At 38.3% G+C, this 26,615-nt stretch overlaps 2 protein-coding genes and 1 long non-coding RNA gene across 8 annotated transcripts in view; 1 reads left to right on the top strand and 2 right to left on the bottom strand.

Moving 5' to 3' along the window:
• Positions 1-26,231, bottom strand: part of LOC111165689 (uncharacterized) — a 38,218-nt gene extending 11,987 nt beyond the window's left edge. Inside the window, exons 1-2 of the long non-coding RNA XR_002642435.2 lie at positions 25,833-26,231; positions 7,268-7,426 (exon numbers count right to left, since the gene is read on the bottom strand). This is a non-coding gene — a long non-coding RNA (uncharacterized LOC111165689). The remainder of the gene's footprint in view (positions 1-7,267; positions 7,427-25,832) is intronic.
• Positions 7,433-15,649, bottom strand: LOC111165687 (transcription elongation factor A protein-like 8). Its single transcript, XM_089910724.1, has one exon. The coding sequence runs from the start codon at positions 11,646-11,648 to the stop codon at positions 11,295-11,297; it is 354 nt and encodes a 117-aa protein (XP_089766850.1). The 5' UTR covers positions 11,649-15,649; the 3' UTR covers positions 7,433-11,294.
• A 69-nt stretch (positions 26,232-26,300) lies between the features above and the next one.
• The window catches only part of SOAT1 (sterol O-acyltransferase 1), a 56,530-nt gene continuing 56,215 nt past the window's right edge, over positions 26,301-26,615 (top strand). For 5 of the 6 annotated variants that reach the window (XM_089910675.1, XM_089910668.1, XM_089910663.1 and 2 more), the window contains exon 1: positions 26,301-26,518. The gene's annotated coding sequence lies outside the window, so the exon portion shown is untranslated. The remainder of the gene's footprint in view (positions 26,519-26,615) is intronic. The other variant, XM_089910680.1, reaches the window with a different exon arrangement.

The raw sequence follows: 26,615 nt of genomic DNA, 5'->3' as shown, positions 1-26,615 counted from the left end.
AGTCCACACTATTATATTAACTACCTGAACGAAGTTGAGAAGTCCATTTAAACCTGCTTGTTTTCAGTTTCTGCATCCATAGGATAAAAAGGCTCGGTGATCTCTGACTCATTTAAGCACTATTATTCTGTGTTGTCAGTCACTGGTCATAATTTTAGCTCTAAATCCTACCTTGAAATCTTACATATTTATTAGAAGACATTTCCTACAGTTTCAACTAGCATGTGCATTTACCAAACTAACTTCTTGAATTTCACAACTGCATAAGCAAATTGAGAAAAAACAGTGAATCTTTACTGATATATACAGGCGTCATATTATCTTTCTATAAAAATAAGGACTAGACTTGCTATTTTTATTAGGATCAGGTTTCCTCAGACTGGCCCAAGGCAAGGCTATGAAACTATGAGGTTCATTATAAATAGCGTCTCGCCTCTTCACTTCCTCCTATTTGCTAATATGGCCTTTGGCAGAACCCCAAGTGCCCCTGCTTTCACAGAACTCTGCAGATGCCCAATACCCACCTTTCTTCCTAAACTCTTCATGTTCCACCTTTATGCTCACCCTTTAATACAGTGCCTCATTACTAAACTCTTTATTACTTACCCACAATAATCAATGTCCATTCTTAAAGTTCCTAACTCAGTGAGTATAATGAGGAAAACTATCTGATTAAACAAGTTAATGTTAAGTAGTGAATATATCTGCACCTTGTTTCAGAAAGTATAATTGGTGGACTTCCATACTCAGCAACAAAGTAAAAGAATTTTAGGGAGTGGAGGGAAATTTGGGCAAGTACAAGCGCCAGAAAGGGCCTTTCTGCTTTACAGCCTTGTTACCCCAAGTATGGTACTAGGACCAGTAGCAATGGAATCACCTGGGGGCTTATTAGAAATTCAGAATCCTAGGCCCTCCCAGCCCTACTAGTCAAAATCTGCAATTTTTACAAGATAGGAGGAGGAGGTGGTAGTTTCTTTACACATTAAAATTTGATAAGCTTTCGTTTACAGTATTTCACATAGGTGGACACTTCCCCTCTCTGGTTTAAGGTCAGCTAACTCTTGCTTATGAGAATCTGTATTCAAATGAAGACACATTTTTGCTTCTAAGCAGCCTTCTTTCTAATTTTTGACCCACCCATACAGACTCCATTGTAATTTAATACATTTGGAGAGGAGGAGGCATTACAAAAAGCTCTCATTTAACACAGTATTGAAGGGAAGTAGAGCAACTGGAAATTAGAAAACTATGTAGGATACACAGGTACAATAGTGAAGGTAGAAGCCAATGTTTGATAAAAGATTTCAACCCACATGACAATCAAAAGAAAGTACTCACGAAAATGGAATCACTGCACAATTGTTAGGACTGCTATGGGTAAGAGTGGTGAAGGGGGTTAGTTTGTATATATGTCAAAAGTATTAATGAAGGTAGCCAATCCAATCCAACTAATTCTACAGGGTTCTTTTCAATTTCCATCTCCTGTCCTCCACAAGGCCTTCTCTGACTCCGCCTACAACACTGCCTTTATTAAGGTAACCAGCTGGCCTATTTGCCCAGGACTATCTTGCATTTCTCTCTGAAGGTTCTGTGTCCCAGGAAGCCCTTCAGTCCCCAGCCAAACCAGGATCATTGGTCACCCTCCCCCCAGTCCACGTTGGAAGTACTACTCCCTACTTTGAACCTGTTTAGCTGTCTGAACTCTCACCATTAATTTAGCACTTCTTTTGCTTTATGTGGTAATTATTTGCATACAAGAAATGTTTCCCAGATAAACGTTTCCTTATAAACTACTTAAGGACAGAACTTGTCTTTAATGATTTCTTTTACTCCATACAGCATGAAACCAGTGTCAGGCACACATGAACCAGTTAGCTGTGTTGATGGAAATAATCAATAAACAATCTATAGTAGGAATAGAAAAGAGTTTTATTTGAGCCAAATTGAAGACTATAGCCCCAGAGACAGCTTCTCAGATAACTGTGAGGAACTGCTTTGGAGAAGCACTGTTTTCAGCATGGTTTTATATATTGTTGGAACAAAGACCATCAAACAAGTCAGGGATACATTCCTGCAACGTTTCAAAAAAAAGAGATCACCCTGTTCACAATGAGTTGGTATCACCTTGGTGTCTGGGAAGGGAGTCTCACCATTGAAGGAATACCAGCATTGGCATTCAAGGAGGGGAGCCATTTAATCTTATTTTATTTTATTTTATTTTATGGCCACGCCACGTGTCTTGCGGGATCTTAATTTTCCGGTCAGGGATTGAACCCAGGCCCTCAGCAGTGAGAGCGTGGAGTACTAACCACTGGATCACCGGGGAATTCCCTAATCTTTATTTTTAACATGGACATTCTTTACTACTGGTCAGTGTATACTTTTCTTTAATAATTTAAGCAGATATATTAATACAACATTGTAAATCAACTACATTTCAATAAAAAAAATAAAATAAAGCAGATGTATAATGTATGTTTGGTAAGCTAAAACCAGGCTGTTTTAGTTAGTACAACATTCAAGTTAACTCACATTTAAGCCAGAATGACTTCCCCATACCTCAGTATGTGAAAATTTCTTTCATCACTTCCCCCTTTAGATTGTAAATCTTTCAACAGAAAGCATTGATGATCAAAATATTTGTCCCTTGATGCCAGAGTGATTGCTGCTTGCCCTGGGTCCATCATGTCCCTCAGGGCTAGGCCTCTTTTTTGTTGTTGTTTATATGTGTATAGAGATTTGCCTAGTTATCCACATTGAGGGTAAACTAATCAGATATAGTGAAAAAGCACACAGGTATGCGAATGGGAAAATATTTTAGAGACTGTACACTTTAGCAATTGCACTGAATGGTCACACAAACATTGTACACATACTTTTAGCAGTAGGCTTAAAGCAAGCAGTGATACATGTCATGATAGCTAGGAAAAGAATACTAATACATACTGTGACAATGATAATCGTCTGTAAAGCAAAACAGAAAAAAATTGTCTATTCCTGAGGGGAGTCTACTGAACAGATCATTTAAAGGGTTAGTTTTTCTTACATCTTGTAACTATTTTGCTTTTGGGGAAATTTTTTCTGGGTGTGTCAACTTCTCCAGAGGTATTGATATGTGTAACAAGTAGTATGAGTAATAGCACAAATACCTCCTTGTTTAGCCCATAGAAAATCTAAGGCAGGGACTTCCCTGGTGGCGCAGTGGTTAAGAATCTACCTGCCAATGCAGGGGACACGGGTTCAGCCCTGGTCCAGGAAGATCTCACAGGCTGTGGAGCAACTACGTCTATGTGCCACAACTACTGAGCCCGCGCACCACAACTGCTGAAGCCCGCACACTTAGAGCCTGTGCTCCACAACAATGAGAAGTCCACGCACGGCTACGAAGAGTAGCCCCCACTCGTCGCAGCTAGAAAAAACCCACACGCAACAACGAAAACCCAACACAGCCAAAAATAAATTAATTAATTTAGAAAAAAAAGAAAGAAAATCTAAGGCTACCCTGTTATCTAATATTACTTGGGCTAAGGAATTTAGGGGTGTCTATTGTGCTAAAATGCTTTTTACAGTCTTTTGGCTATTTGACCAATAGTGGCTGATAGATTTCTGATCATCTCTTTGTTTGCATATACTCTTGCATTAGGAACCAGGATTCCCAAAAGATTTTGCCACCAGGTATCTTGGTTTCTTGCTAACATGAATCTTTTGACTCTGTAATGAAGAAAGGAAGGGAATTCATCTGTTTCCTTATGTGCAGAAAATGGGGTAACATAATGTCCTTATAAATATAAACCTTCTATTTACCAGTTATTAAGACGTTTCTATGCCCATCCTTGGGAAAGTGGATCAGTTCCAGTACCACATATGAAGACAAAACCTGGGGGAGCACAAGTGATCCCTCCCAGAGTGCTCTCATTGATAGCCTTATTAACTGGAAGTTTTGTCAACACAATATTAAACTATGGGTCATTTCTCTTGTAGGCTTTCCAAAAGTCATCTGCATGGTATTTAACATATGGGAGTTGCTGGCATAATTTATCTGCATTTTTCTCTTTAAGACATTTTTCAATAGAGTAAGAGACAGAGTGAAGGGATCCTGGGGTAAGTTGTGCTCAGTCTCTGAGGACTGAGGATAGTATCTGAGGATACTAGATGGACACACTAATGTGTCCATCTAGTATGTTGAAGAATTTGAACGTGAAAGGTTAGGCCAGAGGGGGGTTGGTCTAGAGGGATGGCAATATTAAGTACATCTGAAAGTCAGTGATATGTATTAAGAGGGGCCTGTATTGGTCTTATGTTGACTGAGGAATTTGATGATAGATCCAACAATTGGTTACATTGCCCCAGAAGTATACTTTGTGATAAATTTACTAAGAATTTTTTTTGCCATCCTGAATATGGGGTCAAAAGTATAGCTAGAAGTAAAACAATAACTTTAGATTTTGACAGGGGGACACACATTTGGTAAGCTTTCAACTGAACTAGTAGAATGGGTCTCACAGTCCTGGTCTGGGTTCTTGGGTAAGCTGTTTACTACTGTTGTCATCTTTTTCTTATCCTGGTGTGAGTGTTGTTGGAGGTCAGCAGTTCTTTCCATAGACCAGTCCAGTGCAGAGGCCCTTCTTAAGTAGAAAATATAAATTAAAGAGTCAATGCCCTTCGGTTTTATTGTGCCTATGCTACTATGCTTGATAAGGGCACTTTCATCTAGGTTGGAGAGAGAGTCCTTTAATTGATGTCTTTCTCCAGTATGTATAATCCCCTGGTTGTGGGTCATGGGGCAACTGATCTTCATCCAAAGATAGATTACTGTGATCAGCTTCAGAAACAAGCTTAGAATATCCTTTTAATAATTCAATTAAATTTTATTATAATGTAACATAGTAACAAGAAGCCAACTAGGGAGTAGAAGGCAGGAAATACCAAACCTCAAAGACAGTAACACTAAAACTTAATATCCATAAAGGTATATTGTTGAAACATAATTTTTTATCTTTAAACTTATCCTATTTCTATCAAATATAGTTAAATTAAAACCAGTTTGTTTGCTAAATAAGTCTGGTTTCAGTAAATTTGGCCTGATTATTTATATAAGTATAATTGATCGTATAGGCTATTTTAAATTTTGCTTTGCTGGAACTTTTCATAAGGAATCTCAAACTGAACTTTTAAAAGACCTCTCAAGGCAAGGAGAGCCATGCCAAGGACTTGTCATCAGATCCCATCTGCAATAGCTACAGATTTAGGTGGATATCTCTCTTCTTGAGGTCCAAAATATCTTGAGGTTACTGCACCTGCCAGGAAGTGGCCTTCCTTCCTTCCTGGAAAGCTCCTGCTGGGAACCTAAGAGTTTCCAAATTCTGGAGGGATCAGGTAGAGATAAAAGGTAAATGCTTCAATTCTCTTAACAAGGGTATAATTTACTAAATTGCTGTAAGTCATAATTAGCTTAAGGCGAAAATTTCCCTTGCATCTGGACAACAAAGATTAAAAACTAGTAATATTTCAGACAAAAAGTTGTAAAATTATAATCATATTTATTCATTCAAAGCCATGTAATTAATTTTTGTTCTACTTGAGTCCAGTTTTCTCCATTAATTCTGTCCACATTGCCTGATGATTTAGGGTGATAGTAGTGACAGTGATAATTTCAAGAAGTTTGTGAGGTTTTTGTTGATTTGCCCAGTAAGTGGGTGCCTTGATCACTGGAGACTGTAGAACTATACCCCAAGTGGAAAACACATTTTCTAAGTTTCTTTTTCATTGTGAGGGCATCAGCTTGCAGCAAGGGGAGGCTTTAACCTTCAAACAAAAAGATGGGGTTGGCCAGGGAGCCAAGAAGTGCCAAGCTGTTTTGGGTTTCCCATAGCCCTGACTGTTTAATTCACAGCTATTGTTTACCCATCTTAATTTCTCTGATCTAGGAGCAGACTCTTGCCAAAAGTCGGACAATGAGGGGTAAATTTTTGCAAAAACAGAATGGACTTTATCTACACGTGCCATAATCTTTACAGATTCTGTTGGTGTTGTCTTTGTTGTTTTTTTTTTTAAAAAAAAATATTTATTTATTTATTTGGCTGCACCAGGTCTTAGCTGTGGCATGCAGTATCTTCATTGCTGCCTGTGGGATCTTCGTTGCGGCACGTGGGATCTACTTCCCTGACCCAGGCCCCCTGCATTGGGAGCGTGGAATCTTAACCACTGAACCACCAGGGAAGTCCCTGTCGTTGTTGTTTTTGTATGAAAGTCAACTAGGGTATTTCCCTAATACTCAGGTTCAGTCCCTTTCATGTGAGCCTAAATTTTGATGACAAATAACATTTTATGTTAGGACATATAAGATTTATATGAATTTCATATAATTTCTCAAATACTTATATATAAACACAACATAAAGAAGGCTTAATGTTACCTTTTATTTGACAATGCTTCCCATGTAATTTAATATACAAAATAAGCCTAATTAGTTTAATATCTCTCTTTGAGGTGCTTCAGGACAAAATCACTTTCTTTTCCCTTAACAAAATGCATTTCCATTCTTCTTATCTCCTTTTACTGAAAACACACATCTTATTTTCCTTGTATACTGAAATGCTTCCCTTATTACTTCTAGTAGCTTTAATTACACCTATGTTATAATTTTTAACCCTTAAAAAACCTTAATCTCTTGAGAAGCAGGCTATTGTAAACTGTCATATCAGCACTTCCTGATGGGTAAATCTGTGAACACATTTTATAACCTCTAGAAACGTACATTTTCTTATAACATTCTTCCCTCAATGTGGTATAAGACATGGGTCTAATAAATCCAAACATCTTTAGTTTTTCTTTAGTAAGAAAAGTAGGTAAACTTAGACTTGCTTAGCAATTAATGTTTCAGTATTTTATCTTAATGAGAAATGATCTGGATATTCAATGAATTCTCATCATTCAATTTAACTTAGCAAAACTCTAAAGTTTCAAGTTACCAAAAATTGGAGAAACTATTTTTAGGTAGACAGGCCATAAAATATAATCATTATTTTTTTAAAATTGAAGTATAGTTGATATACAACATTATATGTTATGGGTGTACGGTATAGTGATTCACAATTTTTAAAGTTTATACTCCTAGACCCTCTGCCTAGGATCTTTCCCTAGGTCCTCTTCACCTAGGAAATGTAACAGTACCCCTTTAAGACTCCAAGTCTTAAGATAACAGCTCAAATAAAAGTCATAGACTGTCACTTAATACAAGGAGATCTAGATATCAGAAAAAACTCACCAACGCACCTGAAGGGTCTGTGAAGCCAGGAGGGCTCAAGGGGCTGTGCTTGGTACAAAGGCGCTGGTCCAGTATAGACTCCAGGTAACCTCAGATGGGTTTTTCTGATATCCTGCCAACTATGCCAAGCAATGTTGATGGAAATAATCAATAAACAACCTGTAATAAGAATAGAAAAGAGTTTTATTTGAGCCAAACTGAGGACTATAGCCAAGGAGACAGCCTCTCAGATAACTCTGAGGAATTCTTCCAGAGAAGCATAGTTTTCAGCAGTATTATATCTTATAAGAACAAAGAACGTCAAACAAGGGATATATTCTTTCAAAGCTTCAAAAAACCAGATCACCATGTACACAGTGAGTCAGTGTGGCCTTGGTGACTAGGAAGGGAGTCTTTATCATTGAAAGAATACCAGTATTGGTGTCCCAGGAAGGGAGGCATTTAATCTTTATTCTTAACATGTGCACTCTTTACTTATGGTCAATGCGCCCTTTTCTGTAATAATTAAAGCAGATGTACAACGTATGTTTGATAGGCCACAAACAGGCTGTTTTAGTTAGCATAAAATTCAAGTTAATTTGTGTATAAGCTAGAATTATTTCCCCATACCTTAGTATGTAAAAATTTCTTCCATCAATAGTTTGAATGAAAGAACCTATTTGAAAAATATATATATATTGTCAGTTGGAAGCATGTCTGTCTTGGAATTTCAACCTATTGAATCAAAAAGTGATAATTTGGAAATCCAAATATTCCTATCTTTGCATTTAAGACTGTTTTAATGTGACTGCAACTTAACTTTTCAATCTAATCTTTCCCTCCTCCACTGTGTTCCTGAACCCATGGTTGATATGAGAATGTCCAGAGGGTACAAAGTCACAGAATGAACAAGGTACATTTTCCCAGAGACTAGTGTTTACTTAAAGACTTTTTCTTAGAGATGGGGGTGGATGGGGAATGTGAACGTCTGCACAAATATGCTTTGTCAGATTTTTCATTTCAGGCATTATGGAGGATTAGGTGTCTAGAGAAACTCTCCTGGTATAGGACACCTAAAAATGTATATATATACATATATATATATATAATCAAATGTTGGTGTTTGCTCTGGAGGCATGTGTCTACATGGATGGCCTAAAGCTTGAGTTCTAACAGGTGCAGTGAGCAGGAGAGAAAACTAAAGGCTTGTCCCCTTATGGTGGAAGATTGGATGGAAATCCCTACATGGATCTGAGAACCCCAAGGAGATATAGTACTTTACTTCAGCTTATAAACAAGGAAGAAAATACCACACAGAAGGATTTATCAGTGACTCTTGTCTGTCTCAACTTAAGTTTTGTTGGAGGAAAAACATGACTTTGGCAAAATTTCTGAACTATGCAAAAAACAAACAAAAGATTCCAACTAAAAATGTAGTTTAAAGTGGGCTTGGATTGCTACTTCTCCGCCTGGCAGAAGCACCTTGCAGAGCAAATTCAAATACTCTCTGGGAAAATGCACTTTAAACCTAGGCCTCAGGGACACCCCAAGGAATATGAGCATGCGTATGGTAACTCTCTGTTTAACTTTTTGAGAAACTGCCGAACTGTTTTCCAAGGGGGCTACACCATTTTACCTCCCTACCAACAATATAGGAGGGTTCTAATTTCTCTGCATCCTGGCCAACACTTGTTACTATTTGTCTTTTTTATTATAGTTGCCCTAGTGGGTATGAAATAGTATCTCACTGTGGTTTTTTGTTTCTTTTTAATTAATTTATTTTATTTTATTTATTTTTGGCTGCGTTGAGTCTTCGTTGCTGCACACGGGCTTTCTCTAGTTGTGGTGAGCAGGGGCTACTCTTCATTGCAGTGCGTGGGCTTCTCATTGAGGTCGCTTCTCTTGTTGCAGAGCACAGGCTCTAGGTGTGCTGGCTTCAGTAGTGTGGCACACAGGCTCAGTAGTTGTGACTCACGGGCTCTAGAGCGCTTGCTCAGTAGTTGCTGCGCACAGGCTTAGTTGCTCTGTGGCATGTGGAATCTTCCTGGACCAGGACTTGAACCCATGTCCCCTGAATTGTCAGGCAGATTCTTTATCACTGCGCCACCAGGGAAGTCCCTCTCATTGTGGTTTTGATTAGCATTTCCATAATGACTGATGACATCGAACATCTTTTCATGTGCTATTGGCTATTAGGTCTTTGGAGAAATGTCTATTCAATTTCTTAGCCCACTTTAAAATTGGGGTTTTTATCTTTTTATTGTTGAATTAAGAGTTCTTTATATATTTTCAATACAAGTACTTTCGATAAAGTATAATTTGTCTAATTTTTCTACTGTTGCTTGTACTTTGGGTGTCATACCTTAGAAATCATTGCCTAATGTAAAGTCACAGAGATTTAGGCCTATGTTGTATTTCTAAGAGTTTTATAGCTTTAGCTCTATTTTGAGTTTTTTTTCTTTTTTGTACATGATCTGAGATAGATGTTTAACTTCATTCTTTTCCATCTGGCTGTCCAGTTGACTCAGCATCATTTGTTGAAAAAGACTATTCTTTCCCCATTTAAGTGACTTGCCACCCTTCTCAAAACCAATTTACCATAAATGTAGGGTTTGTTTTTTTTTCTGGACTCTCACTTCTATTCCATTGATCTATATGTCTAAACTTATACCATAATATGGTTTTCTGGGTTTTTTTTATTGAGGAACAGTTGATTTACAATATTATTAACCTCAGGTGTACAACAGAGTGATTCACAATTTTATAATTATACTCTACCTATAGTTATTACAAAATATTGGCTATATTCCTTGTGCTGTATAATATATCCTTGTAGCTTATTTATTTTATACATAGTAGTCTGTACCTCTTAATCCACTACCCGTATCTTATCTCTACACCCTTCCCTCTCCCCACTGGTAACCACTAGTTTGTTCTCTATATCTGTGTCTGCTTATTTTTGTTATATTCATTCATTTATTTCTTAGATTAAGATACAGTATTTATCTTTCTCTCTCTGACTTATTTTACTAAGCATAATACCCTCCAAGTCCAGTCATATCGTTGCAAATGGCAAATTTTCATTCTTTTTTATGGCCGAAGAGTATTCCATTGAGCATATATATCACATCTCCTTTCTCCATTTTCTGTTGATGGACACTTAGGTTGCTCCCATACCTTGGTTATTGCAAATAATGCTGCTATGACATTGGGGTACATGTATCTTTTCAAGTTAATGTTTTCATTTTCTTTGGATATATACCCAGGAGTGGAATTACTGGATCATAAAGTAGTTCTATTTTTAGTTTTTTGAGGAACCTTCATATTATTTTCCCTAGTGGATGCACCAACTTACATTCCCACCAGCAGTGTACAAGTGTTCCCTTTTCTCCCCGTCCTCACCAACATTTGTCATTTGTGGTCTTTTTTTTTTTTTTTTTTTTTTCTGTGATAACTGCCAGTTTTATTCCCCTGGCTAAGAGATCCAGAGGTAATTTGAGGTTTACATTTTTTTTAATAGTTCTTTCTTCAAGAATTTAGGTGCCCCCATTGCCCTTATAAGCTGGTTGCAAATTATTTGATTGACTCTTAATTATAAAAAAAAACTTTAATTCTTTTTGTATGTGTGATGTGTTCATTAAAAAATACATATGAGCAAAAAGAAAAAAACTCACACCACACAGAAATAAGCACAGTTAAATTTTTGATATATGTATGTATGTATACATATACACACACACAATTTGAGATTTTCTCCTACATATGTGAGCTGATACTAAATATGTTACTGTGTAACATGTTATGTTTTACTTTACAATATGGAATGAACATATTTTCATGCATATGTGTGAAACTTCCCAATTGAAAAACAGACCTGGAGAATGTGTCAAAATACAAAATCCAGATGCTGGTAATAAGGACACTACCTAAAGCAAAACCCCACCAGATGATTAAAAATAAAACAAAAGTCAAAGATACATCAGAAAATGCTAACAGAAAGAAAGCAGGCGCCAGATTTTAATATCAGACAAAAAAAAAAAAAAAGAATTCAAGGCCTAAAGCACACAGGATGAGGACGGCTGCGTGAATGTCTTTGTTTCCAATGCATCATCACAAACGTGTTTCTTACTCTTCTTATCTCTTCCCTTAGCCTTTCCAACTCATCTACTCCTCTTATCATTTCTTCTGGGTCCAAATGCCTAACCGGAGTGTCCTCTTTATATCCCTGACCAGGCTGAGTCAGCCCTCCTCTAAGGTTTCCTTCTACTTCCTGGCTTACACCTTCTTCAAAAGGTTGAGGATTTCTTTCTGCCTCCTGTGGTACAGCTTCCATAGGGCGGTCTTCCTCAGCCTTTGGCATGTTCGGTGCTTTTCCTTCATTTTCTTCACAAGACTTTTGCATGTTGAGTATTTTTCTCTTATTTTATTTTTGAATAAATTAACCCTGCAGGGATCCAGGGGATTTTCCTCCCTCTTCCCTCACTCTATTTGGGTCGCTTCCAAAAGACCAAGAGTCCTGAAAGGATCCGGGGCACTTTTCTCCTCCAGCAATAGGGAGCTGCCTGTGGTCTTTTTGATGATAGCCATTCTGACAGGTGTGAAATGATATCTCATGGTGGTTTTGATTTGCATTTTTCTGATGATTAGTGATGTTGGGCATCTTTTCATGTGCCTGTTGGCCATCTGTATGTCTTCTTTGAAAAATGTCTATTTAAGTCTTCTGGCCATTTTTTAATCAGGTTGTTCACTTTTTGTTATTGTGTTGTATGAGCTGTGTCTGTGTGTCTATGTGTGTGTATATATGTATACATATATATATGATATTAACCCCTTATTGGTCATATCATTTGCAAATATTTTCTCCCATTCAGTAGATCCTTTTTTAATTTTGTCAATGGTTTCCTTTGCTGTGCAAAAGCTTTTAAGCTTAATTAGGTTCCGTTTGTTTATTTTTGCTTTTGTTTCCTTTGTCTTAGGAGGCAAATCCAAAAAAATATGGCTACAATTTACATCAAAGAATATTCTGCCTATATCCTCTTCTAGGAGTTTTATGGCTTCAGGTCTTGCATTTAGGTCTTTAATCCATTTTGAGTTTATTTTTGTATATGGTATGAGAAAATGTTCTAATTTCATTCGTTTACATGTAACTGTCCAGTTTTCCCGGAACCACATATTGGAGAGATTAGACATCTTTTCCCCATTGTATATTCTTGCCTCTTTTGTCATAGATTAATTGACCATAGTGTGTGAATTTATTTCTGGCCCTCTATTCTGTTCCACTGATTTATGTGTCTGTTTTTGTGCCAGTGCCATAATGGTTGGTTTTTTTGTTTGTTTGTTTGGTTTTGGTTTTTTTTTTTTGCTGCGTTGCTTCTTCGTTGCCGTGCGTGGGCTTTCTCTAGTTGCAGCGAGTGGAGTCTACTCTTCATTGAGGTGCATGGGCCTCACGTTGTGGTGGCTTCTCTTGTTGTGGAGCAAGGGCTCTAGGTGCGTGGTCTTCAGTAGTTGCAGCACATGGGCTCAGTAGTTGAGGCACGCAGGCCCTACAGCGCAGGCTCTGTAGTTGTGGCACACGGGCTTAGTTGCTCTGCAGCATGAGAGATCTTCCTGGACCAGGTATTGAACCTGTGTCCCCTGCATTGGCAGGTGGATTCTTAACCTCTGCGCCACCAGGGAAGTCCTGCCATACTGTTTTTCTTTGAATTTTACTTTATTTATTTACTTTTTATACAGCAGGTTCTTATTAGTTATCTATTTTATACATATTAGTGTATATATGTCAATCCCAATCTCCCAATTCATCCTGCCACCCCCACCCCGCCATTCTGTTTTGATTACTGTAGTTTTGTAGTATAATTTCAAGTCAGGGAATGTGATTTCTCCAGCTCCGTTCTTCTATCTCAAGATTGTTTTTGCTATTTGGGGTCTTTTGTGTTTCCATACGAACTTTAAAATTATTTGTTTAGTTCTGTTAAAAATGTCTTTGGCACAGTGGTTAAGAATCTGCCTACCGGGCTTCCCTGGTGGTGCAGTGGTTGAGAGTCCACCTGCCGATGCAGGGGACGTGGGTTCGTGCCCTGGTCTGAGAAGATCCCACATGCCGCGGAGCGGCTGGGCCCGTGAGCCATGGCCACTGAGCCTGCGCGTCTGGAGCAACGGGAGAGGCCACAGAGTGAGAGGCCTGAGTATTGCAAAAAAAAAAAAAAAAGGTAAGAATCTGCCTACCAATGCAGGGGACATGTGTGCTATCCCTGGTCCCAGAAGATCCCACATGCCATGGAGCAACTAAGCCTGTGTGCCACAACTACTGAGCCTGCGCTCTTGAGCCCATGCCCCACAACTACTGAGCCCACATGCCACAACTACTGAAGCCCACAAGCTTAGAGCCTGTGCTCCGCAACAAGAGAAGCCACCGCATTGAGAAGCCCAGGCACCGCAACAAAGAGTAGCCCTCGCTCAACACAACTAGAGAAAGCCCATGCACAGCAACGAAGACCCAACGCAGCCATAAATAAATAAATAAATAAATAATTTAAAATGCCTTTGGTACTTTGATGGAGATTGCATTGAATCTGTATATTGCCTTGGGTAGTACGATCATTTTAACAATATTAAATCTTCCAGTCTGTGAACTCAGTGTATCTTTCTTTCTGCTTGTGTCGTCTTCTATTTCTTTCATCAGTGTCTTATAGTTTTCTGAATACAGGTCTTTTGCCTCCTTGGGTAGGTTTATTCCTAGGTATTTTATTCTTTTTGATGCTATGGTAAATGGGATTGTTTTCTCAATTTACATTAGTTAGTTCTTTGTGTATAGAAAAGCAACAGATTTCTGTATATTAATTTTGTGTCCTACAATTTCACCAAATTCATTAAAGAGCTCTAGTAGTATTTTGGTGGGGTCATTAGGATGTTCTACGTGTAGTATCATATCATTTCAAAAAATAACATTTTTATTCCTCTTTTTCAATTTTGATTCCTTTTCTTTTCTTTTTTTGGTATGATTACTGTGGTTAGGACTTCCAATACTGTATTGAATAAAAGTGGTGAGAGTGGGCAACCTGGTCTTGTGGAACAAGGATGATCTTGGGGGAAATGCTTTTAGCTTTTCACCATTGAGTATGTTAACTGTGGGCTTATCATACATAGTCTTTATTATGTTGAGGTATGTTCCCTCTATAACCACTTTGATGAGAGTTTTTATCATAAACTGATGTTGAATTTTGTCAAAAGCTTATTCTGCATCTATTGAGATGATCATATGGTTTTTATTCTTCAAGTTTTTAATATGGTGTATCACACTGATTGATTTGTGGATACTGAACCATCCTTGCACCCCTAGGATAAATCCCTCTTGATCCTGGTGTATGATCCCTTTAATGTATTGTTGGATTCAGTTTGCTAATATTTTGTTGAGGATTTTTGCATCTATGTTCATCAGTAATATTGGCCTGTAATTTTTTTTTTTTTTTTTTTTTTTTGCGGTACGCGGGCCTCTCACTGTTATGGCCTCTCCCTTTGTGGAGCACAGGCTCCGGACGCACAGGCTCAGCGGCCATGGCTCACGGGCCTAGCCGCTCCGCGGCATGTGGGATCTTCCCGGACTGGGGCACAAACCCGTGTCCCCTGCATCGGCAGGCAGACTCTCAACCACTGTGCCACCAGGGAAGCCCGGGCCTGTAATTTTTGTGTGTAAGTGTGATATCTTTGTCTGGTTTTGCTATCAGGGTGGCCTTGTAGAATGAGTTTGGAAGTGTTCCTTCCTCTGCAATTTTTCTGGAATAGTTTGAGAAGGACAAATGTTAACTCTTCTCTAAATGTTTAATAGAATTCACCTGTGAAGCCATCTGGTCCTGGACTTCTGTTTGTTGGGAGTTTTAAAATCACAGTTTCAATGTCAGTACTTGTGATTGATCTGTTCATATTTTCTATTTCTTCCTGGTTAAGTCTTGGGAGATTGTACATTTCTACGGATTTGTCCATTTCTTCTAGACTGTCCATTTTATTGGCATATAATTGTTCATAGTTTCTTATGATCCTTTGTAACCTTACGCCATAATATCTTTTAAAACCTAATCTAATGATATTTTATCACTCTGCCATGTTCTGTGGATTACACAGATCTACTCTGGTACAATACAAGAGGAATTACGTAAGACTCTGAGTACCAGGAGGTGAGAATCCTTTGGGGCCATCTTGGAGGCAAGGTACAACATAACAGTAACCATGTAATTATTATCTGGATGTATAAAAATATATGCTTTTTGTAATTTAGTAATACAATCAGACTTCTAAATCTAATAAAGGCTAGTTTCAAAATACTTACCCTAATCATCATGTTTAATGGCAAAACATTAAAAGCATTCTCTTTCAAACCAGGAAAAAGACAGAAATGCCCACTTTCCCCACTCTACTCACCATTGTATTACAGGCCTTAGCCAGCGTAATAAGGCAAGACAAGGAAAGAACTTGAAAGGAAGACATGACTCTGTAATTCGTTGGTGATGATATGATTCCTACATGAAAAACTGAGAAAGAATCTATGAACAGTTCATGAGAGCAGTTAGTAAAACTTCTAGATATAAGATTATACCAGCAGCAAAAAAGAACATTTATTTAAAAATGATAGCCTTACTGTAGCAACAAAAACTGTTAAATAATCTGGAAAAAACATACAAGATCTTAGTGGAGAAATTTATAAAAGCTTATTGAAAGACATTAAGGAAGACTAAATAAATAGCGAGATATAGCCTATTCTTGAATAAGAAAAATCAGGCAAGAGAGTCATGCCCTACTAGATTGAAAAAAATCTTAACATTCAGTTGTAATTATTGAAACAATGTGGTATTGACAAAAAGATTAATAAGTCTATGGAACTGACAAGAAGGCACAGAAACAGACCATGCTTTGGGAACTTGACATACAATAGAGTTTTCAGTTGAGAAAAGATGCTCAATTGGACCTATTTAAAGTTTTTTCCTCGTATCAAACAAAAATAAATTCCAAGTGGATGATTAAAGACTCAAATATGAAAAACAAAACTTGTAAAACTTCTAAAATAAATTACAGAAAACCTTCTTTGTGATCCCATGGTGAAAGAATTTAAGACAGAAAAGGGTGAAACCATAAAAGAAAATATTGCTACTTTCTGTCCATCAAAATACACTATAAAAAGAGTGGAGGGCTTCCCTGGTGGCGCAGTGGTTGAGAGTCCGCCTGCCGATGCAGGGGACACGGGTTCGTGCCACGGTCCGGGAGGATCCCACATGCCGCGGAGCGGCTGGGCCCGTGAGCCATGGCCTCTGAGCCTGCGCGTCCAGAGCCTGTGCTCTGCAACAGGAGAGGCCACAACAGTGAGAGGCCTGCGTACCGCAAAAAAAAAAAAAGAGTGGAAAATGCAATAAACAACCTAGAAGAGACTTGTAATGTATATAACTAACAAAGTATTAGTACTCATAATATTTTTAAATTCTACAGAGAAAATCTAATGTAAATACAAGCAAAAGCCTTGATGTTATGAAAGAAAAAACACAAATGGCCACTAAATATATGAAAATGCTCAAAGTCCCTAGTAATCAGAGAAATTCAATCTAAAACTATAATATTTCATATCATGTACCGTACAGGCAAAACATAAAGGGTGATGAAGATGTAGAACAACAGGTACTCGCATTCACTACCAGCGAAAGTTGGTACAACCATTTTGGAAGACAATTGGGTATTTTTCTGGTGTTCTATTGCTGCATACAAGCCACCCCAAATTTAGTGACTTAAAATAACATTCCACAGTTTCTGTGCGTCACAAATTGGAAGGGGCTTGGCTGGGCAGCTCTGGAATCATTCATTCAGTTCCAGTGGGTCATCTGGGAGTTGGGGCCACTAGGAACTGGCTGGAATCATTCTTCATATTGTCTCAGCATCCCTCCTTGGGACCTCTCCACTTGGGCAGCTAGATTAAGCTCATAGCATGGTGGCCTCCGGCCTCTGGTTGGTCAGCGTCCTTATAAGGAAGCTAAAATCTTTTAGGAGCAAGTATTTGAGCTAACAAAATAGAAGGTGTATGGCCCTCTATAAACTAGCTTTGAAAGTCACACAGAGTAACTTCCACCATTCTCTATTGATTTAAAGTTACAAAAGCTCACCCACTATCAAAGAAAGGGGACATAGACTCCATGTCTTGATGGGAGATATGTCAAAGTCACATTGTAAAAAGAGCATTTGGATGGAAGATATTTTTGTTGCTATCTTTAGAAAATATTATGTGCCATAGGCACTATTTACTAAAATTTACTTCACTCCTGGATATTTACCTTACAGAAATTCCTTCCCATATGCATCTGGAGACACAACACTTTGTAATTACAAAAAGCTGAAAACAACATGTCCAGCAACACTGGAATGGATAAATATACAGCAATATTCTTCATAAGTGAAAGTGAATGAACTCTAACCACACATATTGATATGAAAGAATCACAAAAACAATGTGGAACTGAAAAGGCAAATTGTAGAATATATATATCATTTATATCAAGGTCACAAATGAGTAAAGCTATTTATGCTACTTTATGTTATATTGTTTAGGAATATCTATATTTGTGGTAAACTCGTAAATTATAGAGAAAAGCAAAGGAATGAGTAACATAAAATTCAGGATAGTGGTTTCCTGGGGGGAAAACAAGCAGAAGGAAAATAGTCTGGGAGGGGTATACTGGGAGCTTTAAGGTTCTGGGCTGTTTTATTTCTTAAGCTGAGTGGTAGTTACTTACTGTTCAGTTTAATAATAAACTGTTTATTAGGTTTTGAATTTGAATTAGGTTTGAAAACAGAACAGTTTAATAATAATATTTAAAATAAATGTATATATTCGTGACAATTCTCACAAAATTCAAAAAATATGTATTTATATAAAGGGCTTTGCCACATGTATAATGAACCTCCTTTCCCAAGAAAGTATATTAGCCAAGTTTAGAAATAGGAAACTTGTTTTCTCCTCTGATAATAGACATCTGAAACATTATATTTACATAGCACCATTGATATGATAGACTGGTATGCAAAGTTTGCATTGATTTTAAAGCTAAAACATGAGATTTCAAAGACACTGAGTGGGGATATGGGGACAAACGCTTAAATTTCTTGATGAATGGGACATTTGAGTTTATTCTTTCTCTGTAAGGAGATATTCTGGCAGAAAAGTTTTGAGAAGCTCCGAGTCTCCTGGCCAACTTGATTACTCATTATTTCCTGAACACATCCTGTATCTTCTGACTTCGTGCTTTGGCTCCTGCCAAACCTTTCAAGTCACAAAATTTACTTGGTAAAATAGAAGAGGTAAAAAGCCAACTTGTTCTTGTCCAGAACCAGGACGATTTGATCTACATTCTGTGTTCCTACAGAAGGGAAACAATCCTCTAACATTTGTGCAAGTCTGCCTTATGACCTAAAATTTGAAGACCTGGATCCATTGTTTCATACTGACGCTGCAACTGTACAAACTCAGCCAATAAGGGCGATTGTTTCCAGCTGATAGCAGTTTGGTGAAATTAATTGTTGCTTGACATTATTTTTGTTATTTAAAATTCATTCAGCCCTGACAACCTATTAGGGAATCTTAGTCAAATTTCTAACAGATGGCTATTTACTATATTGCTAAAACCACCACAATTATTTCTTGAACTTTTACTGGTAATTTCTACAGAGTTAGATTCCAGTGGAAATTAAAGGTGGACTGTTAGAACATTGCATAGAGGATCTTATATAGTTCCAGAGTGGCTTTTCATCCCTGAGTATGAAGTTTAATGTGCTCCTACGTCTTCTTCTAAAACAATATACCGAAAGACATGTCTCATTACCACACATTGCCCAGCCCAACTCCAAGTCAGTGAACCTCTCACCTCCATAGATTGTTCATCGTGCCAAAGGATGTACATTAGTGAAGCAAACTGGGTAAACTTGCTCTCTATTGCGTATGCTTTTGATGTCTTGAAGGCAAAAGTCTTGACTCTTCACACCTGTCACTCCTGTCTATTTTTGGATTTCTTAAATCTATGATTTCTCAAAAAATCTCTTGAGGTGTACCTCCCACTTCCTACATATGTGATTCAGTTAAATTCAAAATCTATTAATTGTTTCCTATACTTACTGTGTTACACACTACACAGGGGAATCAAGAATGGGTAAGACCATCTCTGTTCTTCAGGAACAACAGAGAATTTTGTGTGTGTGTATGTTTGTGTTTGTGTGTGTATACAGGAAGTTGAAGTAGGTGGTTAAAAAGTATATAGATAACTGTAAATAAGGCAGGTCACACATGCTATTTGTAGGCCCACCAATAACATTTGTGGGATTGAGAACCAAAGAATAAATTGAGGCCCACGTGCCTTATGTTTAAGTCTTTAAAAGTTATAAATCAAGTTCACACAGGACTATCAAAGAAAATATATCTTCTTATATCAACAAACAAACCTTTATAAAAATCAAATGGGAAAATATATCTAAAGCTATAACTTTTGTATGACTGAAAGAGAAGTAAAATGTCAAATATTACAATTTAAATATTGCATGTGTCTAGATTTTGGGCTGATGATCCAATGATATCTGGATGGGGAATAAAATTAAAACATATGTAATTCATATATTATCATGTATTTATTTCATAACTTTTATCTTGCCATCATCAACAAAATCATTAATTATGTTATTATCATTAAGATTTTCATTTTTTGTGTGTGCACTATCTACAGTAATGATTCAAAGTATTAGTATACAAAATGTAGTAGAATTTAAAGTGTACAAAAATTGAATGTGTTGAATATATTTTCATTAGGAAAGTATATGTAAAATGTAAAATAAAAATTATTTTAATATATGTTTTAAAAGTTATTTCATTTATAAAATATTATAAAATATAAATTATATATAATTTATATATAATATAAAATGGAAAAATAAAATATAATTAATGAATATCAATATTTTAAGTCATATTATTTAAATAAAACTTGCATTTTAAAATGTTTTTCTTTTTGTCTGATGTATTACATGTAGTGAAGTACACAGACTTAAGTATATAGTTAGAAGAACTTTTACATTTGTGAACACCCATGTAATCACCACCCAGATCAAGACACTGAATATTTCTAACACAGCAGCAGGCTCCCTCGTGCCTTCTCTTAACTGATAACTTGGCAAAAGGTAACCACCAATCAGACCTCTATATTAGTTTTTTCTGTATTTAAAAATTACTTTATTTAGATATAATTCACATACCATAAAATTCACCCATTTAAAGTGTACAATTCAATAGTTTTTAGTGTAGTCACAGAGTTGCACAACCATCACTACAATCAATCTTAGAACACTTCCATCACCCCCAAAAGAAACTGTATCTCTTAGCAGTCACTCCCAATTTCCACTCAATTCTCCCAGCTCTGGGTAATTACCAATGTTCTTTCTGTCTCTACAGATTTACCTATCCTGGACGTTCCATATGGATGGAATCATATAATATGTGGTCTTCTATGACAGTCTTATTTCCCCTTAGCATAATATTTTCAAGTTTTATCCACGTTGAAACATACGTCAGTACTTCATTTCTGTTTATGGATGAATCATATTCAATTATATGGATATACTATGTTTTATTTATTCATTCATTAGTTGATAAGCATTTAGTTTGTTTCCAATTTTTGGTTATTATGAATAATGCTGCTATGAATACTTTGCACAAGTTTTTGTGTGGACAAATGTTTCTCTTGGATATATACCTAGGAGTGGAGTTACTGGGTCATATGGAAATTATATGCTGAACTGCTAGGCTGTTTTGCAAAGTGGTTGTACCACTTAAATATTTTTACTGTAAAGTCTATTTTATCCGATATTAATATAGCCACTCCAGCTTTCTTATGATTGCTTTTTGAATGATTCATGTTTTTCCATTCTTTTAATTTCAACCTCTGTGTATCTTTGAATCTAAACTGCTCCTATAGGTAGCATATAGATGGATTTTGTTTATTAATGTATTCTGTTCAATTCATTCACACAATGTTATTATTATCGATATAGTTGAATTTATGTCTGCCATTATAATTTTTGTTTTCTGTGTCTCATGTCTTTTTTGTTCATCTCTTCCTACTTTACTCTTTTTTTCTTTAACTGAATATTCCTTAGTGTAACATTTAAATTTCTTTAATGATTTTTTCCCTATATTTTTTGGAGTTATTTTCTTAGTGGTTTCTCTAGGTCTTACCATATCGTCTTAACTGACCAGAATCTTCTTTAGATTTATACCAACTTAGTTCCAGTAAGATTAAAAAAAATCATCTGGTGATTCAGGAAATCTTGAGGGTGTTTTCTTACGTGTGTATATTACCTGAACTATTATTACATCTATGGCAGTGCCTAAAATGTAATACTTTGCTATTTAGAGCTAGAGGCAGTCTATCGAGTCAAGCTGCAGTCTACTTAACAGGGATAGGTGGCACTCTTCCCTGTATATAAAGAAATCTGTTTGTAGAAAAACAAGTGATGACAGCATGCAAGATGACTGAATCACTAAGACAAGGAATGAAGTTGTGTCTGACCTCTCATTAGTTTGGGATCTGCCCACAATCTTATATTTCAGTTGGCTTCATTAACTCATTCAATATATTTTTCAGGTGGCTCTTACATATTTTGCTGGATGCTTCCAGAATACATAAAAAAGAGAGGAGTCCAACTCTCCAAGAGTTTTCAGGGACATACCAATCAAGGTTGTCCTGATTTCCACTCTTGCCTCATACTAACTTAGTCACAAAACCTTAACTCCGATGAGTCTATGTTTTCACTACGCCTGAGTGCCAATGGAGAAATTACACATATTTGAAACGGGATAAAGATTTGTTGCTTGTTTGGTATCATTAAGGGAGATGTGACTCTTTGAAGAACTGAGATGTTGGACTTCACTGGCTGAACAGGGGTTAAGAATTCACCTGCCAATGCAGGGGGCACTGGTTCGATCTCTGGTCCGGGAAGATCCCATGTGCCACGGAGCAACTAAGCCTGTGTGCTACAACTACTGAGCCTGCAAGCCACAACTACTGAAGCCCGCGTGCCTAGAGCCCGTGCTCTGCAACAAGAGAAGCCACTGCAATGAGAAGCTTGCGCACCACAATGAAGAGTAGTCCCCACTCGCTACAACTAGAGAAAGCCAGCAGGCAGCAACAGACCCAGTGCAGCCAAAAATAAAATTAATTAATTAATTAAATTTAAAAAAAAAAAGAATTGAGATGTTTGTATTTTAAAACCCGATTTGGTTCCTGTTCAGTTTCCCATTCTGGCTCCCTGTAGACCCCAGTGTCTTCTTGTGATATGGCTCAGTCCCCAGGTTGAGGCCACTGTTCTCTTCCTTCCCCACATCAAAGTTTAGCTGCATCCCTGGGTGGTAGGACTTTAGATGGCTTTTATCTTTGTGCTTTTCTGTACCTGATTTTATTTTCTGCAGTAAGTATGCATTATTGACACAATCAGCAAAAAAAGTTAGAGCTATTTTTATTGTAAAATTAAACAAATCTTGATTGCTTCTTGTTCAGTTTCTTTAGGTCTCAGTTGGAGATGGACTAGTGCAGCTTAAATATTAACCCGAGTAAAGCTTATTCTTCGTCCTTCTCCAGGAAGCATTTTCTTACTTCAGTCAGCATTAACTCCAGCCACCCAGCCTGCTATGTTGAAAATCCTGGATACATCCTGAACCACCACATCCAAACACTCTCTAATTCTGTTAATTGTCTGTTTAAATCTCTGTCAAATATGCCCACCCCACTTGCTACTGCCCTAGTTTAGGCACTTATCATCTCTCATCCATAGTACTGTAATGCCCTTCTAACTGGTCTCTCCACCTTCAGTTTCATTTCCTCTAGTACAGTCTCCTAAATCATGACTCTTCCCTACTTAACATCCTTTACTGGCTCCCCACTGTCTATGGGAGTCTGAGTCAGAATGTCTCAGCATGGTCTACATATTTCTTTTTTTTTTAAAGTTTTTATTTTATATTGGAGTATAGTTGATTAACAATGTTGTGTTGGTTTCAGGTGTACAACAAGGTGATTCAGTTATCCCTATACATGTATCTATTCTTTTTCAAATTCTTTTCCCATTTCTTAAGCCCTGACACCAACTTTATCTCTTGCCACTTCTTGGTAAGTAACCTACACTTCAACAATACTCAACTACTTTCCAGTCTGTTGCATAGTTCTGTCTCTAGTTCTGGCTCCCTCTTGTCTTGTTAGCCTTTGACCTTGTTTTTCTTTTGCTTAGAATGTCCCTCCTCCCTTGCTTGCCAATTAAATTTCTCTTTCTTCCTACTGGTTCAGAAAGCTAGAGTCAGGTAGACTTCCTCCATTCAACCTTCCCTCTCCTAGAGTAGCAGGCTGTGATAATCATTCTATCTGCTCCTACTGAATCCAGAAGATAACAACATCAAAAATAATGATAAACCTCAGTGTAGAAAAGTGTAAAATAACTGTTGATATTTATTGACTACTTATATATGCCAGCGTCTGTACTTGGAGCTCTGTAGGCATTGACTCATTTCATCCTTACAGTGACCCTGTAAGGTAGGCACTTAAAAAAAATTTTTTTTAAATTTTAATTTTTTTATGTCTTTACTGGAGTATAATTGCTTTACAATGGTGTGTTAGTTTCTGCTGTATAACAAAGTGAATCAGCTATATGTACACATATATCCCCATAGCCCCTCCCTCTTGCATCTCCCCCCCACCCTCCCTATCCCACCCCTCTAGGTGGTCACAAAGCACTGAGCTGATCTCCCTGTGCTATGTGGCTGCTTCCCATTAGCTATCTATTTTACATTTGGTAGTGTATATATGCCCATGCCATTCTCTCACTTTGTCCCAGCTTCCTTTCCCCACCCCGCCAACCCCTGCCACCAAGGTAGGCACTTTTATTATCCCTTCTTATTATAATACTTGCCCTACTTGTCTTGAAATGGCTAACTTATTGTCAATCTCCCCAATAGACAGTTGTTTTTATTCATCTTTAGATTCCTAGCAACTAATACAAGTTCCGTACGTGTGGTTTTTGGAATGTGATAAAGCCAACATTCATATTTAACCAAGCCTTGATCCCAAGGAGTGAATGATGTGAGATTTTCAGGTCAGTGGTGGGAGAGGCTTGGAGTTTGGGCAGAGGCATTCAGGGTCCCTCCAGTAATATTAAATGATCTTTCCCCTTGAACTAAATGGCATCCTCCTACTTGCTTAAGAAAACCACCTGGGAGTCACCTTGTTTACCACCTTTCTTCACACCTGCACCTCAGGAAAATATCCTGAGATCCTTCAACTTCTGTTTCTATAGCAACCACCCTAATCCAGGTCACCATCATATATTGCATGGACTTGTCCAATAGCTCTCTATCATTCTCTGGCTTCTCCCTGTTCCATTTCTAACCCCCTGCAAGTCATTCTCTACAAAATAGGTTGACTTAAAAAACAAGACAAGACATAACTTAACAAACAAAAAATCCAAACAACAGGATTAGCCTTCTGCTTAACTTGCCAACCTCAGTCTCATACCCTCCACACAAGGTGTTTCAGGCCTCCTGGCCTTCTGTTCCTCAAAGAAGCCAACGTTGTTCAGCATTAGCACTTCCGCACCCATGTCCTCGGTCTAGAATGCTCTTCTTCCCCATAATTGGCATAGCTGGCTCCTCCTCATTTAAGGCTTAGTTCAGATCATCTCCTCAAAAAGTCCTTTCTTGACCACTCTGTTTTGTTTTCTTCTTAACACATCACTACCTGCTATTATTTTATTTACTTTTTTTAAAAAGTTATCTTTTCCACTAGAAATATAAGCATCTAAGTGCTGGGCTTCTGTTATATTCACTCCTGTATCCCTAGCACCAAGAACAAAACACAATATTTTTTGAATGAATAAACAAAACAAGGGGAAAAAATGAGCCTTTTTTGTATGTGTATATAGTGGTGAGCAGTCTTAAAGAAAGGAGTCCCTGTGTTCCTACTGCTCTTAAACTGGTAGGAGGGGAGAGGTGATGTATCAGATCCTATTGTCATCCAGGTGGCAGAATTAGCAATCACAACTGTAGAAGAGGTAAACTGGGTGTGCCTGCCAATGACTGCCAGTCCTGAATTGACTGAACGCTGAAGCCAGGTTCTGCTTCGGGGTGAACAATGCTGGGTGCTCTGGGCGGCCAGGGGAACTTATACAAATCTCTTTGTTAAAAGGTCCACCGAGAGTAGTCAGTTTAGGTAACCTTGATCCATTTGCTCAGGGCAGCCTGACCGGGTCATGGGTGGCCATCTCAACCTGATAGTGTAGGGTTGGATTAACTAGACAGGCTAGGTTAGCTCGTCCTGGTTTGCAGGCTGAGAGTGTGGCCTTTCAGTCCCTGTTGCCCACATCATTCCCTTTTCACCTACCTTTGCCTACGTATTGGCCTTCATAAAATCTAAGCGATCTAAACAGATACAATCTAATTGTATCTAATGTCCTAATCTCTCTGCATCATTATTTTCTCTTTAATTGTGAAGTCCCCTTTTAAATTACTTCATTGCCCCGGTATTTCACTTACCTTACTGTCTCTTTATCTAGTTCGCTGAAGGACACAGTTGAGAACAATTTTCAAAGCATTAAAGCATCCCATGACAAACGCTTCTGGCTAGCGCTTCTAGTTGTCCTAGGGGGTCAGTTCAAACTGCAATAATCCACAGTTCTATAGGCGGATTCTGCGAGTCTCTGGAAGAGGCACTAGACTCGTCAGTTCTGCGCTACCATGCAGGGCTCCTTTTCGGACAGGCAGCAAGTTGCCTCGGTCCCATTTCTGCAGAACATTGAATCGCTGGGGTAGAAATGGAAAGCAAGCTACTGTCGCGGGAATCAAGGTCTACTCGCGCAAAGCTTCCCGCTTAGTGGGCCAAGGCCAGCGTGGGTCTCTAGCCTGGGAACCCCGCGCACTCGGGGAGGGGCGGGGCGGCCGTGGGCGGTGGGCGGAGCCTGACGGCGGGCGGGAGCACCAGTGAAAGCCTCAGCCGGCGCTGGCCGTGCGCATGACGCTGCGTAGCGGGCTGCGAGGCTGGGGGCGGAGGGGCTGGGGAGTCGGGCGCGTTACATTCGTTTGCTGTTGGGCTGGTGGCGTTGGCGGCCTGGGGCAGCCGGGAAGCGAGCGGCTAGGAGCCGACCTTCTTGCCAGCCGCGCTGTGACGGCTTCTCGGCTTTGCCCTCCTTGCTGAGGTCCCCGCTGTCAGGCTCCGGCCCCAGGTAATGCCCATGCTCCCCAGTCCCCTCCTCACTTCCTGCCAGGGTCCACCCGCCTCTGCCGGAGAAGAAGGGGAGAGAAGTGGCGGCTGCAACTCTG

This window comes from Delphinapterus leucas, chromosome 1, assembly GCF_059928025.1.
Source record: "Delphinapterus leucas isolate spDelLeu-1000000601 "Yukka" chromosome 1, BTC_Dleu_Yukka2, whole genome shotgun sequence".
Classification (NCBI taxonomy): domain Eukaryota; kingdom Metazoa; phylum Chordata; class Mammalia; order Artiodactyla; family Monodontidae; genus Delphinapterus; species Delphinapterus leucas.
Note: the sequence above shows the minus strand (reverse complement) of the source record. Positions and strands in the feature narration are given on the sequence as shown.

Excerpts from the sequence above, each read along its gene's own strand:
- LOC111165687 (XM_089910724.1), bottom strand. The coding sequence starts at position 11,648 with ATGCAAAAGTCTTGTGAAGAAAATGAAGGAAAAGCACCGAACATGCCA.